The sequence below is a fragment of the Cupressus sempervirens genome, chromosome 4 (assembly GCF_028749045.1).
Source record: "Cupressus sempervirens isolate cs-2001-9-10 chromosome 4, ASM2874904v1, whole genome shotgun sequence".
Lineage (NCBI taxonomy): Eukaryota > Viridiplantae > Streptophyta > Pinopsida > Cupressales > Cupressaceae > Cupressus > Cupressus sempervirens.
Genome location: NC_143121.1, coordinates 789,289,493 through 789,308,263, shown reverse-complemented (window position 1 = coordinate 789,308,263; position 18,771 = coordinate 789,289,493). Strand labels below are relative to the sequence as shown.

The following is an 18,771-nucleotide window of genomic DNA, read 5'->3' as shown; positions in this document are numbered from 1 at the left end:
GTGTATTATAATCTCACCATAGTATCACATTGTATAGGTTTTGGGCAAGTTAACCATGAAATACATGAGCTAAACTAACCTTTTATATTTGAGAGTCTAGTCCATACAAAGGAGCCCCGTCACCCTTACTTTTCTAACTATCAGTTAATAACTCCTCTTGCAATATCAAAATTAGGACATGATCTCCACATTCAACATAACAATAGCTCCCCATTCCTTTTGCACTTATAGTTGCATAATTATTTTACTTTGCATGCATATTTCCCAATGTATCTACCCATATAACTACCATGTACCATGGAAGGCACAAAATTATTGCATTAGTATCATTTAGGTACATTTTGCCTAGTTACATTAGTATCATTACATAATTGCATCCAACTTAGTTTGTTTATTTTGGTTTATTTCCCCCTATAGCCTAATTGTAACCCTCTTATTGGCCCATTATTTCCTCTCTTTTTTCCCAACACCTTCTTATGTTTTCTCCTATCACCTTGTTGACCATGTAAATTAACGTTTCTACTTGTTTCAACATCCTTTTCCATCTTTTCATTCTCTTTTTGAGAAATTGCCACAATTTTTATTCTCACACTAATATATGAAGGGAAAATACCCTTTCTATGGTCACCACTTTTCTATGACTTCCTTAACCTCCATCTCTATATCTGGCATCTTCCTCTCTTCTTTGAAACGTCAAAAGTTTCAAGAACCACGTGGGAAAGGGGCAATATGTAGATGCCTAAATTAGTCCTTTTTATGAATTTGTTAATACATACTTAGTCCTTGTAATTAATTAAATTTTATTTAATTAATTACCTTAAGACAAATTATATAGTTAATTCACGTAATTAATTATCTCCCATGAATAATTTCTACTAAAACATTTATACTATTTTCCTTAGATAGTATTCAAATGATTTATTTATTTGAATATTTCCCCTTTCCCATATTAATTCCACAACTTGATTAATTTTAGATCAATTAAGCTAATTCCTATCTTGAACATCTATAAATTTCAATAAAGCCTATCCACTAAATAATCCTTGATAAATTAGCACAGCTCCGTCATTCCTAACTTCATTAACATTTTCCCTCAAAGTTTAAGTTGTCTCACACGTGTGAGTACAACACTATCTTTAAAAATTTACACTTACTTTATAAGACCTTTTAGATGTCCCTTTAATGATCTCATAGGTCCATGGATGCACTTATACTCAGAATGTTGTTTGTCTTTGAGCTTTTTCCCATTTTCAATTGTTCTTTTTGCATCCCTGAGATGCCAATGTGCATCCTAAGGTCCATAATCCTCAGGGTCAATGTTGAGGTCATCCTTAATCCCCAATTGAGGGAGGATCTTATCACTAACCCCTTGACAAGGAATGAGGTTGTCCCTTAGCAAAGGCATTTTTCCTTGGATTTTGCCATTAGTTTCCCTACCTAGTACAATCAACACATTCAATTTTGATTTTAAAATTTCTATAAAAGATGGATTACTCACTTCATTTGATCATTAATTACACACGTAATAAATCCGTTAAAATCCTTACACAAGGTATTCAAGACCATTGAGAAAAGAAAGATCCATTCAAGTCACTCAAGCAAACTTTCAATGTATTCAAGAAGTCAATCCTTCAAAAATTCAAGAACATATCTAATTCATGAATCTATAAATTGCAACTTGTAATTTTTTTGGAATTTGTGGAGGCATCCTACACCATAATTTCACATGCAAGCATTCATACATCTTTGCAAATAGTGGATCCAAATACAACTGTGGAGGTTTGGCGACTGAAGTGAATATCTACATTTGTCTTGGTTTTACATTCTATCTCATTTATAGGTTGATTACTGAACCAATGTTTGACCAAGGCAAGCACCTCTCCCCCCACCCCAAAAAAAAACACCAATTTTCTTATGTGCAGGTTCAAAAATACAACTTTTTGAACCAATGAACATGGATCTTAGAATTTGGATTTTAAGTTATAGATAGAGCTCTAAATTTTAGGGTTTGGTGCAGATCTAGTTGAGGTCAACCTTCTCCTTGATCCATATCATCTTTGACCCTCTAGGTCATCCTCGAACCTCCATGTTGTCCCTATCCTAGGCCACCAAATCTTCAAATCCAACATATATCACTACTCAGGTGTCATGCCACGCTAGCGACTTGAGAAAATATCCATTTTGAGACACTTGATTTAGTGCATATGTTTTATGCTTATGATAGGAGTTAGATAGTGTTTCACATTTTGAGTTTACCAATCTTCCTAAAGTATACCTTATATGTTTTCACCATTGAGTTAATAGATGTTCCTTCATGATATGAATTATGGTGCTTCTAGACTAATCCTGCTAACTCATCACGTGCCTATATCATTGTTTGATGTGTCTTCTATATGATTATTATTGTAATTGTATATGTATATGTATGCTCGTTGATCGATGATGCAGGTGTGTGTAGGAACATGTAACAAAAGCCTCTATAGAATATGTTGATTTAGATATGACACCATGATCCATGTTAGCACCTTGAGCTTAGAGGTTCGATGTAGTGCCTCTTGTGTTTGCAGTCTAAACTTTGTTATAATTTCATTCCAAAGATAATTGTTTCTCATGTTATTTTTATATTGAGTTGACCTGATGGTCATATGTTATACTTTGATTTCCAATATCATTGATGTTAGATTACTATGTTGTTCAGTTGATCATATTTGCATGATGATGCAATTTTGAGATGACAATATGTTTTATGATGATATCTGGTTATCCGATATTTGGATATTTTCTCTTATTACATTTTATGTTGGATTTAATGCTATGGTTATTTACTTCATTCTTGCTTTGTGATGCTTTATGTGAATGTGAGTGATGTAAATGGATTTATTTGGTATAATTAAATAAATGGTTAAATTAGGTTATTTAATGGATTTATTGCTTTGACTATGCAATTATATGCAATTTCACTTGATCATGTGTTTTAGTGTTCAGGATTTATATCCCTGGCAGTGGCACATGGAGTTAGTGATTCAGTTGTTCATATTTAACCAATGTTGTCCTTGTATGGTTGACGTATCTTATTTGATTCTTTAAATTAAACCTTTCGGTGATTTAATAAATCCAAACTCATTTGCATTATGTGATTAGACCTATGAATGTGTTTGTATATTTAAAGTTTGACATTTGTCACGAAATTTTGTAAGGTTTTTGTGATTTTGGTTTAAGGGTGTTCAGACTTTATTTTAATTAATTTTAATTCCCAGTAGCTTTGTCGTAGATAAATTCCAATTATTTGAGATAACCTATTTTTGTTTGGGTTGATTCAAGGTTTAACTAGGTTACCTGATTATTTACCCTAATTGATTATTCACTCAAAAAGTGAATCAGTATCCAAAGAGGAATTTTATTCCTCACTTCTCACTTTTAGAAATTAGAAATTTGAGAGCTTTTTCCAAATCCTCTTCTAGAGGATTGCATTTTTGTTTGTTGTAGGAGTTGTGGGCGTGGGATCTTCATGAGAATGGTCTTGTTGTATCCAGCTTGGGGAGACCTTGGATTGCCATGACTTTCAATAGCTCCCGTGAGATATTTATTTTATTTGGTTGATTCTTGTTTTGCCCTTTTGGTTGTCAGGTAGGGCTCTCCCATTTTTATGTTTCAGCTTTGTTTCTACTTCCTTTTTTGGTAGTTATATGTTAAGAGGCTGAGAACTAGTGTCCCCCTCCATTTTTTATTATTAGTTATGTCCGGTTGGATAGGTTTGAACGCTTCCCTAATTTTTAGGATGAGGGTTTGGGGTTTTGCACCATTATGCTATTCATTTTTGCATACGATGTTTAAACCTAATTTTATTGGATTTTCATGGCCTTTGTGCCCTAAGACCAAATGGGTTTTAATTTCAATTTTTTTGAGTTTTGAGGTTTTTACCTCAATTTGTGTGTCGCTCAATTTTCTTGGCATGATGTTGGTCGTGGACTTGGATTATTCGTAGGATGTCAGTCAGACCATTGTTGCACTTTTATGTTGCATTGGGATACATGTTGCATCTGAACTCCTGAGCTTGTATTTGGTTGCGTGTTATTTTGCTTGTGTTCTCATCTAGCCCTTGTGTTATGATCTTCGTGATGGTGGCACACCCACACATGAGCATGTGCATGTGCATGTACAACTGTTGGGTGACTTGAGAGGCCCGAACTCCTGATTATATTTTAGTGGAGTTTTGTTCATTTGGGGTTGGGTTGGGAATATGCATGCCTATGGGAACTCATCATTGGATGAGCATGGGTAGTACCATGGAGGGGCTTCTACTGCAACCTTGGTGACTATTTCCTAGGTTGGCACTAAGAAGGCTTAATTAAGTGATAACTAAATAAACTACTAGGTAATAAATTTAAGATAATAAAATGTTTGTGAGCACCTAGAGTTCACCTTAGTACACTTATTGTGAGCACCCAGGGATAACTTGAGGACACAAGATTGTGCTCCTCTCTGGGGGAGTTAGAGTTGTCAATACTAGCTTGGGCTACCCGGTGCCAAGCTACTTACCCTCTAGTGAGTCCCTACATAGTTGACCCATTGAGTATATGACTAGGACCTAATCCACTTGCATTGTCTCATGATCTTGGTTTCAGTCATCTTTACTATCTAGCGTGAGTGTTAGCCATGGATGTTTGCTTTATGTGTGTTTCTAGTTGGATCATTATCTTCATCAGCAAGACAGGAGTGGACCTACAAGTTTCATGTGGTTGGAAGGCATAGCTACCTATACCACTGTTGGAGATCAGTGTACAGATATGGTCTATTATTCTAGTGTAACTGGTGCTTGATGTTTTACTTAGTATTTTAGGTTTTCGGAGTATATTTTTCCCTTGTGATTTATGATTTAATTGGAATGCTTGGATATCATGTTAGATGATGTTAGTTTATTTGATGCATTCCTATACTATGATGTTTAACATATGATTAGATGATGTGATTCACTTAGTTGGAGTATCTATTGCTTTACTTGTTTAGCATGTTAGATTTCCTTGTTCTTATGATGTTATTACATTTAGTAGTGACACCCTCATAAGATAGCTCTAACTATCCAATTGGTAGTTTGGGATGTTACGCGCATTGGATGGCTAGAATCCTTGAGGTCTCATGATGTTATTATGGTTGAGAGGAACCGCACAAGACTTTAGTTGTTCTTGTACATTGCGATGTTGCTTTCAATAGATTTTCTTATACTGCTATGGTTTAGCTGTATTTTTGTCTTGTTGCTCTTGTGTTCGAGTGTCCAAGCCTCAATTTGTGGATCTGGTACTCCCTAGTGTGGAGGTTTTAACTCTGTCCATTCCTTATGTTTGTTTGTCAACACATTTCTTACTTTTTTGGGTGACTGTGGTCCAACATTGAGCGATACTAGAAGAGTATTGCATGCCCACAGGAGAAATGTCATACAATACTAGAAAGTATCACACGCTCAAAGGAAAAGTTTCATGTGATACTAGAAAGTATCACACGCCCATTGGAGAAATATCGTATGATACTAGAAGAGTATCACACAACCTTGGAAACTCTATCACCCAGTCCCTAAATGTATCACATGACCTTTTGAGAAATGTCATATGATACTAGTAAAGTATCGCATTGTTGTTTGGAAATGTCACACGACCTTGTGAGAAAACTTGCTTGGGTGACCAGTGAGCACTTTTCGACTTGACCAAAAGGTTTATGGAGGTGATTTGGATACCCTTTACAGAGTTCTTGAACCCTAGTGTTGGATCTTTTGAATTTGGGATGTTTCAGATTCAAATGCATTTTTGACCTCCGTAGTTTTGTCATTTTTGGTCAGTAGTGGCGCTTGGAGATTCGTTGGTGTTTGGATGTTTGCATAGTCTTCCATTGCGATCTTTTTGATCCTTGTATGTTGACTGTCGTGTGAATCCATATTTGTTTAAAAAAATAAATTATCTTGGCTTTTATTTATCCTTGTTCCAAGGATCTCCAAACGGGACATTACATCCTAGTAGGGAGTTGGCTACCCGATTTGGGGGACTTTGGGATTTTTATCTCTACTTGATTTCTAAAAAGTTATTGATATCTTTTGCGATTTAATTGTGATTTTAGTTTCATGTTGTGTTGACTTGTTACATATATTTATCTAAGTGTATATGTGTGCACATATATATTCACACACACACACACACACACACACACATATGTATATGTATATATCTAGATTTATATGTGTGTGTATGTATATATGTGTATATATATGTATATATGTGTAGATATGTGTATATATATGTATATATGTGTTATATATGTATATATGTGTGTGTGTGTATGTGTATATATGTATATGTGTATGTATATGTATATATGTATGCATATATGTGTATATATATGTATGTGTATATGTGTATATATATGTATGTATATATCTATGTATATATGCATACATATACATATGTATATGTATGTATATATATATATATACATATGCATACATACATACATACATATAAAGACAAGGAGGAAAAATTTGGCATGAAATTTTAAAAAAAAGCTGTGACCATTAATCTGAGAGTTGTCCAAAGGGAGAGGAGGAAATTTGGAAGTCATGTGTATGTCTCTATGTGGTACATGTCTCTAATGATTTTCTCTTTCCGTGGCTACTTCTACTTTTTGTATTTTGGTTTTACATAATGATTGTTATTGGTCATCATAGCCCATTTTCAACCTAAAGGTAAAACATAAAATGAATATTTAAGTATAAGTGGCATAATTTACCACTTTACTTTAAGTTATATTTTATTTTATACATTCTACGCCTTTTGAGATAGGTTTCAACCTCATAGGAGTTGAAATAAAGATTCTAGATTTTGGGAGATTTTAAGAAATTTCAGCCTTAGACAGATTTTGACAATTCAAAATAACCTTATATGTTTTGTAACTTGGTATTTGGACTAGAGGCATTTTACTTTCTTGAGATGCGCTACTCATTGCATGCTTGCTTAATATGGTGTTTAAGATATATTTATTAAAAGTGATTTGGTTATGGAGTAGGCTAGAAACCCTAGGTTAGTGTCTCACCATAAGTGTTAGGGTCGGAAGTGGCTGCAAAGAGATCTTATGCATTAGAGACCAGAGCCCTGCATAGGTTGGATCTACATGTCAGTTAGTTAATAAGGGATAACATTAAAACTTAAGGGTTTTGGGGGGTTGGGTTTTCATATTTCTAAATAAGATAAAGAGGTTGTATTGTTGGAGTACTTGGAGTAGGGACGCTCTATATAGCTTCTCGGTCCTTAGCTCAAGGGAATGATACCAACACTAATAGACCATACATATCTTGTTGGAGCACTCAGGAAGAAGACATTTTGTGTGGTAGGATGGTCTTGGGTCAAGGGAATGATCCCAACAACATAGGATTGTATGATGACACTCATCTTGAAGCGATTAAACCCCTCACTCTGATTTTTTCCTCTGGTTGTCCATTTGGTTTTGTGCTTTTACTTTTTCTTGTATTTTGGGGTTAATCCTTAGATTTTTCTTTTGACCCTACATGGATCATGGATTTTTCTCCTAGCTTAGGGGAGTGGTTCCTTTATGGTTTCACATGGTTAGGTGGCAAGACTTTTTAAGGCTTGTACGTGGACTAGTTGGAAAAGAGGTGAAGATATCTTGATATTTTTGAAGATGTTTTAAAGATGTTTCAATTGAAAATTATATTAATTTATTTTATTGTACTTAATGTGAAAATATGAACTCTAAAAGGGATCTTATTGATATATCCAAAGGAAAACAATGTAAAAGGGATGGTAGTTGGAAAAGGGATAGAGGACATGTAAATGTTATTGATCTATATCTTCTTTTCCTCTTTGAAGTCTACTGATAAAAAATGTTATTGTTTATATTTATGTAATGAAAACTATTATGTGCAATAAATTCATTAAGGAAAATTGCTCAAGTTGTATATTACTCAGTTTACGTTATTTACTTTATGCATGCAAATTTATTATGAGATTATTGTACTTTCAAATAGAACTTAGAAGTTACCTTACAAATTTGGTTAGGTAAATCAAATGGGAATATTTAAATAAATTTAGGATCTTTAATGTTAGGGAACCTATTGGGACAAATATACATATGTAAAAAAAAATCACAAAACTTAGTAACTTAAAACCTAGTCCTGTTGGGTTCCTTTGTGGGGCATTACATTAGGTCCCATATCAACAATAGTCCATGTTTCTGATAGATTGTGACAATAGCTTTTCAGATCCAAGTTGATCTCCTCCATTGGCCTTCAAGGTGAGTTTTGTGATTCATATACCATTTCATGGTAACTACTTCGATGTATCAAATTAGATTAGTACATGTGCTTAGTTGTCATACATGCTCTTTCATTACTTGCATCTCAATCAGTCCATTTACTTGCACTTAATAAATGCTTAATAATTAAATAGTATATGATGAAGTGACATCAATATCTAAAGGTGTGCCTCCCTTATCCTCTATCTTTAAACCTAATTTTACTTATATTCCATTATCTGAATCTTTCCATAATGTTATGACAAAATTATTTAATGCTAATGTAATTAAGCTTCCCACAATTTGACCATTGAATAGAAGAAAAACTCTTCCTATATCCTTTGATGACAATGCTTATTATCACTATCACAATCAACTTGATTATGAAATTGGAAGGTTTTATTCTTTAAAACATATTATCCAAGATCTCATTGATTCTAATAATGGATCTATTGATGCTAATATTAACCATGAAAATAAGTATGTTGCACCTCTTGACCAAAACTTGCAAATTTACACTAATCCTTTACCATCTCACTCCACTAATATTATTGCCTAACCCTATTTATGTGCTACACATATTATTTATGATGATAAAATTGAAGATGCCAACTATGTTGTTCACCATGTTGAGCATATCCAACCTAAACCTAAACCTCAACTTGAACCTCAACCTTACATTACCTTTGATCATGTTGAAATGATTAAAAAGCTTGATGGTCCATTTTACATTATCTCTAGAGTAGTTCATATTCCTTTCGGTAGTGTCTTCCTTGATCCCTCTTCCATGGTGAATGTTATAACTAAAGAACAATTTTTTCATAAACAATTACATGAGGATTTTTATGATACATTTGATGTGTGGATTCAAACTTGTAATGGCTTTCTTTTTGGCCCTCATACTTCTATATCTCTTCTCATAAAACTTTGCGGTAAGGTTGTCGATACTCCTTTCACTATTATTCCTACTCCTCATAATCAATTTAAAGCTAAGTTTGGTATTCCTTAGATTTCTTATATGCAAGCTATAGCTTCCCCTGTGTATAAATATCTTAAGTTTCCCTGTGATGGTGAAATCAAGACCATTAACCATAGTCTTTATCATCCTTATAAGATTTGAGAATTTTATGACCTTGAGTTATTTTGGTCTTTTGCATCCCATACAATTCCACTCTGACCTAATTATCTTTTCTACTCTTATCAAGCTGTCAAAATTACAAAGATTATTGAACTTAGTAAACCAAAGATCCATTCTAGTTGTGTTCTTCTTCCTATGCCACTTGTTCCTCCCTTTTCAACCTCTCCACCTCATGTTGATACCTCTTAACCTAGTGTCATTCCTTTCATTTCTCTATCACAAGGAGAAAAGACCTAATGTTGATTGCTCCTAACCCAACCTGACTATCTCCAAAACCAAATGTAATTGATCCACTCATCATAGTCATAAGAAGCACAAATATAAAGCTAAAACTCACACTCATGTTTTTCAAGATCCTTCATCATCTCATACCCCTTCCACTTCACTTATATTTGATCATCCCATGGCTGAGCTTGTGAAAGAAGTGAATAATAATAATGGTAAAACACATAAACATGATAATACTATTTGTATCTTGGATTCTATTATGATTAATTTAGACAAGGAAGATACTCTTGATTATGTAATTGATTCTAGCAATTATATGCATGTTATTGATTTTGATGATTTAGGTGAGACTATCAATATTGATTATAACTTACCACATATGGTTTCTCAATAATTATCAATTGCTCCTAGTATCAAACACAATGACCTAGCTTCACAACACATTCTCTATTTGGAACTAGCTAGTGTTCCTTATATTATAATTGATGTTACTTCTCTTGAAAGTTCCCACATTCCCTAAACATTATGGACCAGGATAGGGGCAAGTGATACACTTGATTAGCTCCTCTTGTACAATAGTTTTTGTGTATTTTCCTATTGTAATGTGCTTCCCTTGTGATATTTTACTTGTTATATTTTTTGTCTAGTTGTTTCTCCATTGACACGAGGTGATAAAAGAATTGAGAAGGTTATGCTAATTCTTCTATTTGTACTTCTCTTCTTCTATATGTTGTTACATGTTGTGTTGTACATGTGCAATAGTTTGTAAATGTGCCTTTGTGTAGTATGTTTGGGTTGTGGTGACATGCTAGCATTGAATTCTTTTTTGTCTCTATGATGAACTAAAAATATTGTTGAAGTTGATGAAAGATCAATCCCACAACTCCCAAGAATCACCCGCATACAAACACCTGTCATAAAAAGAGAGAAGCCAAGCTATGGAGGCTCATATTCAAAGATCAACAGAAGATGAGACATTCTTGATATGAAAAAAAGAATTGCAAATTGTATTGAATGAAATAATAGATTTACAATTACCATCCTTATAAAAGGAGAAAGGTATAGCCTAAAAGGTAGAAACCCTAAAGGGAAATATCCTATGTTGCATGATAATAATATTTAAATAATTAATTATTATATGTCTAAAGTTTACCTTAAGTAAACTAGAGATAATAAGAGACTTAATAATTAAATCAAAATGATTTAATTAATGAGAAAATATCTTATTACTCTAACACCCCCCCCCCCCCCTCTTAAGATAAACTTAAGGAGTAGCTAAAAACTTAGAAATTACTATTGAAAGTAGAATTGAGTCCTGACAACAAGGTCTGATGAGGTACCCAACCATAACCAAATCTTTGTAAAGAGGAGAAATAGAGGAAACCACATGGGAAAAACCCTACTCCAAAAAGAGATGGAAAGAGTGCTGAAAGAACTAGTGAAGGACTGAAGAAGCCTTCAAACTAGGGAATGTCATAGAAGATAGAAACAAAAAAATATGATCATGAAGAACACCACTAAAGTATGTAGAAGTTGCAAAGCTTAGTCAAAAGTAATTGTTGATACGAAGGACCTCCCCTAAAATAAAATTTGACCAAGTAGAGAAGACTATAATCTGCATGAGTGCTCTCAGAAGACACTAATAAAATCAGGAGGCAAATAAGGAAAATAAATGAACTTGAAGATACATATGGCATAAAACACCAAAGTCTGAAGAGATAATCAATCAAACTTGGAAGGTTGTAACCAAAGTAGGAACAAAAAGAAGAGTGTCTATATGGTAAATGATCCATCCCACCGAAATGCATAGGTACCCAATCACTACATTCGCCTAGTACATGGGAACAAATATTGAATGCATGGCTCACTCCATCAAACCAAGGAAGCATAAGAAACAATAGAAGAACCCCCCTAATGTAGACAAGGGTGAGGTGACAAACAACTAGAAAAGTGGGCCAATATAACTACATGTCAAGGAACCATGATCAAGATGCACAAAAGAATAGATATGTGTGTATTGAGATGATCAATCTTAGATACATCATGAGGTTAATGTCACACAAGGAATTCCCACTAGACAAAGGAAGATGGAAAACAAAGGCAAAACATCAACCCCTTATGGCACTTTAATCAGAGTAGTGCATGTACAATATGACACAAGATATGGTGAATCCCAAGAATACAATAATCTATATGATTGTCCTCAAATGGCACTACTCGAATCAAAAGATAAAATAATAAAAATAAAAATACAGATGGAATATGGTACTTTATCTTAGTGTGTTTGCAATAATGCATACAAATGATGTCTAAATAGACCATAAGAGACATAAGGCTAATACAATAGATACTACAACCCATGATGAATCATTTGAAGCAATGAAATCGATCCTCATATTTAAAACAACCAAGATATCCACCAAAATGAAAAAATTAAAAAAAATGAATAGAATGTTCCTAGAGAAGAATCTAGAAAAATAACCAATATCACTGGAAAGAGATCTAAAAGACCTTTCCAGTGATGTAAAGAATTCCCAAATCAAAGATTAGATACTTAAAATATGTCTCCTGGAGTGTAAAAAGGAACCCCAAACTTTGACAACACAAAAAGCCATAAAAAAATCAAAACAAAAAATTATCTATACCACTATGACAAGCTCAGAACCATCTTTTCAACGATATCTTGTTTGTGGAAAACAGAGTTCATATGCTCGATATATGAGCAAAAGAGCACTAATAGGTCCAAACAGAGCCAAAAGGAATAATAGGTGGCAATGATGCAATGCTGATGTCAACAAGTGATGAGCACAAATTTGATAGTCAAATGACTGTTGGGGCAAAAAAATGCCTGAAAAATTACCCTTGCTAAAAAAAATACTATTGTCAAAAAAGAAACCTGGAAAAGTATGAGATCACTGGAATACAAGGGTCGGTACCAGAAACAAACCCAGTGGCCAAAAAAGTATATGCCATGTGTTTGAAAGAAATTGCCAAATGAGGAAAAAAACAACTTGGCAATAAATCCCCTAAAACCACATTGAGAAAAAAAAAATACGCCAATAAAAGGGCCAAACTACCCAAAAGGAGACAAAACCACTTTGATATAGCATAAGAAAACCACCGTCCGAAAAACCACAGTGAGAAAAGGCTTGAAATGACCTCTGAAGAGCCAAAATCACTTATACAAATGCAAAACCACCAAATGCACAAAGAAACTGCAAACAGGGGTATAGAAAGGACTTGCCTTGCATGTGTGGACCCGCCTTACATGGGTAACATGTGGGAGTCATTGGTCAATGCCCAAGGCATGGGGGCCAGGAAATTATCTTCCATTGGTGGGAGTTGGACTTGCAATGGAGCCAAAGGACGATGTGCCAGATAGGTACACAAACCTTTTGCTTAGGAAGTGGGGCCCTTGGCAACAACATTGACCAAGGTCTGACAGGACCCACCCTCACCACATGTGCTTTTCCATAAAAATGTGCTTTCCCATCTTTGAAGGTGTCCAATTTCATGCGCTTAGTAGTTGCTTTTTATGAAAAACAAAAAGTTTTTGTATAAAAAAAATTGCAAGTTTTTTAAAATAAAAATAAAAATCATCACCTCGATTTTTGAGCCTAGGTCAAATGGCCTATGTGCAAAAAAAAATTGCCTCTAATTTCAACAACATCCAAACTGGACATATTTTATATGGAAATGAGGGTTTTTGAGTGCTCTTAACTCAATTGGGATGTTTGTTTAGGCTCAAAGTGCTCTAAAAAATAGGTCCTTGAGATCCAATATACAACACTTTTAAAAATTGAAACCCTTTGAAAGAGAAAACACGGATTTGAAAATCGAGCCAAACCTCTCACAAATAGAATAGGGGCATGAAGATCTAAAGCTCTGATACCATGTTGAAGTTGATGAAAGATAAACCCCACAAATTCAAAGAATCACCTGCATGTAAACATCTATCAGAGAGAGAGAGAGAACAAAGCTATGGAGGCTTGAATTCAGAGATTCACAGAAGATGAGATATTCTTGGTATGCAAAAAGGAATTGCAAATTGTATTTGAATGAATGAATAGATTTACAATTACTATCCTTATAAAAGGAGAAAGGTAAAAGTTGAAAGGTAGAAACCCTAAAGAGAAATATCCTAGGTTGCATGATAATAATTAATAAAGTAATTAATTATTATATGCCTAAAGTTTAGCTTAAGTAAACTAGAGACAATAAGTGACCTAATAATTAAATCAAAATTATTTAATGAATAAGAAAATATCTTATTACTCTAACAAAGACCCTTTTGGAAAAATGAGGAGAATGTCTGTGCTTGGTGTCTGCATACGGTTGTCGAGCTAGGGCAGTCGTGCCCTAGCTCCTTTCAATGCTTTCTCTGTGTGCGCCAGAGGGGGGAGGTGTTTCAGCTTGCGTGGGGGAAGGCGTCTGGTCTGAAACATCTTATATTCGCAGGCTGATCTTTGTTGTTGGGTCGGTCTGTGGGTAGTGGGGTTGTTGGTTTGTGTGGTGCCTGGTAAGTGGTCCCCTGCGGTGATCACTCTAGGCTGGTGGAAGAATGTCTAGGGGTGAGCCTTCAGGGGCTACACCTGACATCATTTTGCATGAAGTGGAGGACATGCATCCGCCAAATCAAGGGGCAAGGGTGTTTGATAATGCCCTTTTTTCTCAAAGCTCAGGAGTTATAGCATCAAATTCGTCTAGCAGTTCTCGGATCACAAAGATTAACGGGTGCCTGGAGCGATGCAAAGAAAGACCTAAATTGGTAATCCCTTATGAGATGATTGCTGAGGATGTGGAATACTATTCAAAGCATTCGTTGTACTATAAATTTCTAGGTTTAAGAGTGTCCCTCCAATTTCTAGAAAACTAGGCTCAGAGAATTTGGGAGCTAGAGGGTGAAATGGAAGTCACGTTGCTTGCAAACAACTTCTTCATGGTTACATTCACCTGCATGGCAGATCCTAATAGGGTATTTGAGGGCGGCCCCTATTTTTACAACCAGGTTGGGCTATTTGTTAAGCCATGGCATGTAGGATTTAACCCCTCTAAGGAGCTTCTGAATCGGGTCCTAGTGTGGGTTCGGCTACCCAGATTTCTAATAGAGTGTTGTCGGGAGGATGTTTTCAATATGCTCACTTCGATGTTGGGGAAACCGGTAGGGTCCTCAACCCAAACCCTTTGTAAGAGGGTTATGACTTTTGCTCAAATTTGTGTGGAGCTTGATTTGAGTAGACCACTGCTGGATGAAGTTGAAATGTGCGCAGGATCACATTCTTGGGTGCAACAACTCGATTATGAGACCCTTCCCTTCCGGTGCTGACTTTATCATGAATATGGCCACCTGCTGCGTAGGTGCCCGAAGGCCAAGTCGGTGGATCAGTAGCCTCTTACCCCTCCTCGTAACAGTCTTGGTGCTGATAAAGGGAAGAAGCCAAATTCAGGAGAGGAAAAGGATGCTGAGGGCTTTGTACAGGTCAAGGCTCGCAATCGTAATAGAGGTCAAAAGAGGACTTTGATGGAGAGACAAGAGGAGGATACCTTTAACAGATTTGAAGTCCTAGATGAACTGGGGCAGCAAGAAGTTATTCGAGGATTTAGTAGCATGGATCAATTGGTTGCAAAGCCTGATCAGGAGATTGTCTCTTCCGACCCTCCTCCTGCTCCACAAGTTGAACCTGCTATGCCTATGGTCACTGATGGGAAGGCAGGGGCTCAGGTGACTCTGGGGTTAAATGCTGATCGGGGACAAGAAGCAGTGGGCACTGCCCTTCCTGCACGGAGTGTTGTTTCGGATATGCATAAGCATGGCAAGTCTTCTCCTCACTTGGGTATTCTTCAGAAGGATGGCAAGAAGGGGGTTTCTGAGAAAAGAAGTAAAGTGGGCCTAAGAAGGACATAGAGAAGATTAAGATGATTGGGGAGAATCTGGTGGAGTCAGGAGTTGTCAAGACCTTGGATTCCCATTTCTCGGCTCCCCAGAAATGATCATTATTTCATGGAATGCAAGGGGCTTGAATAGCGGCACTAGACAAAAAGCTGTTCGAGAACTGGTTAGAATTCATTCTCCTGATGTTCTTTTTCTTCAGTAGACCAAAGTTTTTGTTGAGTGTATGATGAGTATAGCTCCTAAATTGTGGAAGAATGGTCAATGTCAGTGCATTGGAGCTCAGGGATCTTCAGGAGGGGTAGCATGCCTTTGGAACCCATGAAAGATCCAACCTATGTGGTGGATATCCTTTAGATCATCCATTTCCCTGGTTTCTCTGTGCTATTAGTCGGGTGAGTCTGTTCTTCTCTCCAACGTCTATGCCCCTGTTGAGCTCCAAAGTAAGATCCTTACATGGAATAACATTCATTTTGTTCGTGGATTATTTCCTTATTTGCCATGGATTATTGCTGGAGACTTTAATGCTATTCTAGATCTCTCAGAAAAATGGGGGGGTATTGCAAGACTTGAGCCCTCCTCTGTGCTTCTTCGAGATAACAATTCGGCACTCAATCTCATAGATATCAAACCTAGTAATGGCCAGTTCACCTGGAATAATAGAAGAATAGGAGACAATTGCATTGTTGAACGATTAGATTGTTTCATGGTATCCTATTTTTGGGTGGGTGGATTGTGGTCATCCAGGTCTGAGATATTAGACTGGAGAGGATCGGATCACTGGCCCATTAAGTTAGTTATCTCCTCCAACCGACTGCCTCAGAAGCCACCTTTTAAATTCCAACTTATGTGGTTGAGGGACCCAGATCTTTATGGCTATGTAGCTGAGTGGTGGAAGGATGGTAGACCTGCCTTGGGTACAACAATGTATATTTTTGCTAAAATCCTATAATATGTTAAATATCAGCTTAAAAGATGGAACAGATATTGCTTTGGAAATATTTTCCAAGAAAAATATGCGGCCCAAGCTGAGTTAAATGATATTACCAGGTTGTTAAGGGAAGATGGGGTGTCAAAGTATTTGTTGCGGGAGGAAGCTAGGGCTCTGAAAACTTTGGAGGAGTGGGAACTGAGAGAGGAAATCTATTGGAAACAAAAAGCTCAAATCGAATGGCTTCAAGAGGGTGATAAGAATACTGCTTTCTTCTTCAATTCAGTTAAGGCCAAACAACATGGTAACTCCATATCAACCTTGGTGAATGTTAGGGGGGAGATGCTCTCTTCTTCTAAGGATATTTTCAACGAAGCTGTACAGTATTTTGAGTCTTTATTTAGGGAGGCTTCACAGGGGGACTCGGTTGAAGAGGCCCAGGTCCTCTCTTGTATTCCTTCTTTAGTCTCTTTGGAAATGAAAGAGCATCTTATGAGTGCCATCTCTTTGGAGGAATTAGAATGGACTGTTTTCCAGATGAAAAAAGGAAAAGCTCCAGGTCTAGACAGCTTTCTGATTGAGTTCTTCCAGGAATTTTGGGATATTATCAAGATAGATTTACTGGCAGTTGTTCAAGAATCCCAGAGGAACAAGCAAATGCTTCGGGCTCTGAATTCTACTTTCCTTGCTCTCATCCCCAGGGAGAAGGGGCTGACCGGATAAGTCAATTTCGCCCTATCTCTCTTTGCAATGTTATTTATAAAATCATATCTAAGTTGATAGCTAATAGGTTAAAAAAGTGGCTTCCAATGTTAATTTCTGAAGAACAGAGTGGCTTTGTGACGGGGCGCCAGATCCTAGATGGGGTGGTTGTGGTGACTGAGACTATTCATTATATGGCTAATTCTAAAGACAAGGCTATGTTCATTAAGTTGGATATGGCTAAGGCATATGATAGAGTTCGTTGGTCATTTCTCCAAAGGGTTTTTGGTGCCTTTGGTTTTGAGGAGGAATGGATCCGGTGGGTTATGAGTTGTGTGAATTTGACTTCTTTCTCAGTCTTGATTAATGGGGAACACTCTAATCTCTTTGGTGCTTCTCGGGGATTACGGCAGGGCGATCCCTATCTCTTTATTTGTTTCTTCTTTTGGCAGAAGGTCTGGGTTGGTTGATAAAAAATAATGTTGAAGGGGGCTTTATTCAGGGCTGGCAATGAGGAGGAGGTCTTCTTGTGCAATCTCACCTATAGTTTGTGGATGATACGACTTTGATGGGCATGGCTACCATTCGGGAGGCTTCTAATATACGCAGAGTGTTGGATGTTTATCTTGCTGCTTCAGGTCAGTTGATTAACGAGGACAAATCTTCCATTTTTTTCTTTAACACTCCACCTTCTATTCAGAGGAGAGTCACTCATATTCTCAGATTCCAAATTGGAAGTCTTCCTGTGTTCTACCTCGACATTCCTATCTCTGGTGGTAGGCAGTCTAAGGAATCATGGCAGGTCATTCTTGACAAGTTCCAGGCCAAAGTTACTCATTGGACCCACCGCTAGCTATCCTTTGTTGGTCGGGTCCAACTGATTCAATCTGTGGTTCAAGCTCTTCCTCTCTATAGGAGTATGGTTCAGGTGGCGTCGATGAGCTTTGTTAGGGAACTGGACTCCTTAGCAAGACATTTTTTTATGGGCTGGTAATCTATCTTCAACCAAGTGGAGTCTTGTCAAATGGGAGGTTGTCTGTAGCCCAAAACAGTTTGGTGGTCTTGGTTTACGGCAATCAGTGCTAACTGGTACTGCTTTGGCTGCCAAATTGTATTGGCATTGGTTTGTGGAACAGGATCAGGTTTGGGCTAGAGTTTTGTCTTTGAAGTACCTTCCAGGGATCCCCCATAATGATATCCCTCGGTATAGCTTGTGCGAGAAAGGCTCTGTGATTTGGAGTACTCTCAAGAAAGGGGCTGCGCTCATTAAGAGTGGCTTACATTAGATCTGCAAAAGTGGCTCAGAGGCTCAGTTCTGGCATGATGCTTGGGATGGGTATCCTCCCCTGGTTGTTCAGTACCTCATTTGCACATGTTGGCCCAGAGTTTCTGTGATGTTGGTTGGTCAAGAGTGTGCGACTTTAAATCTTTTTCCCCTCAGGGTCAGCTAGTGGAGGCAAGGTGGAAGAATCCGGAGGAATGGCCTATTTTTGGTTCGGAAGTGGAGTGGGCTGAGCTCTTGTACATTCTTTCGAAGCGGAACTGTAATGCCCTTATGGGTGATGATGTGTTGGCCTGGTGCCCTAATCC

General features: G+C 36.8%; 1 protein-coding gene across 1 annotated transcript; it reads left to right on the top strand.

Annotated features, from left to right (window-relative positions):
• The first annotated feature begins 15,645 nt into the window (after positions 1-15,645).
• On the top strand, positions 15,646-17,202 carry LOC149563770 (uncharacterized). The gene is made up of 4 exons (XM_089828244.1): positions 15,646-15,714; positions 15,940-16,257; positions 16,516-16,920; positions 17,017-17,202. The coding sequence occupies exons 1-4, from the start codon at positions 15,646-15,648 to the stop codon at positions 17,200-17,202; spliced, it is 978 nt and encodes a 325-aa protein (XP_089684370.1).
• Positions 17,203-18,771: the final 1,569 nt, after the last annotated feature.

Bases quoted from the DNA above. Each gene is read 5' to 3' on its own strand.
- LOC149563770 (XM_089828244.1), top strand. From the start codon at position 15,646: ATGATCATTATTTCATGGAATGCAAGGGGCTTGAATAGCGGCACTAGA. The intron at 15,715-15,939 runs GTTAGAATTCAT...CTGTGCTATTAG, and splicing joins AAAAAGCTGTTCGAGAACTG to TCGGGTGAGTCTGTTCTTCT. The intron at 16,921-17,016 runs GTCCTCTCTTGT...ACTGTTTTCCAG, and splicing joins ACTCGGTTGAAGAGGCCCAG to ATGAAAAAAGGAAAAGCTCC.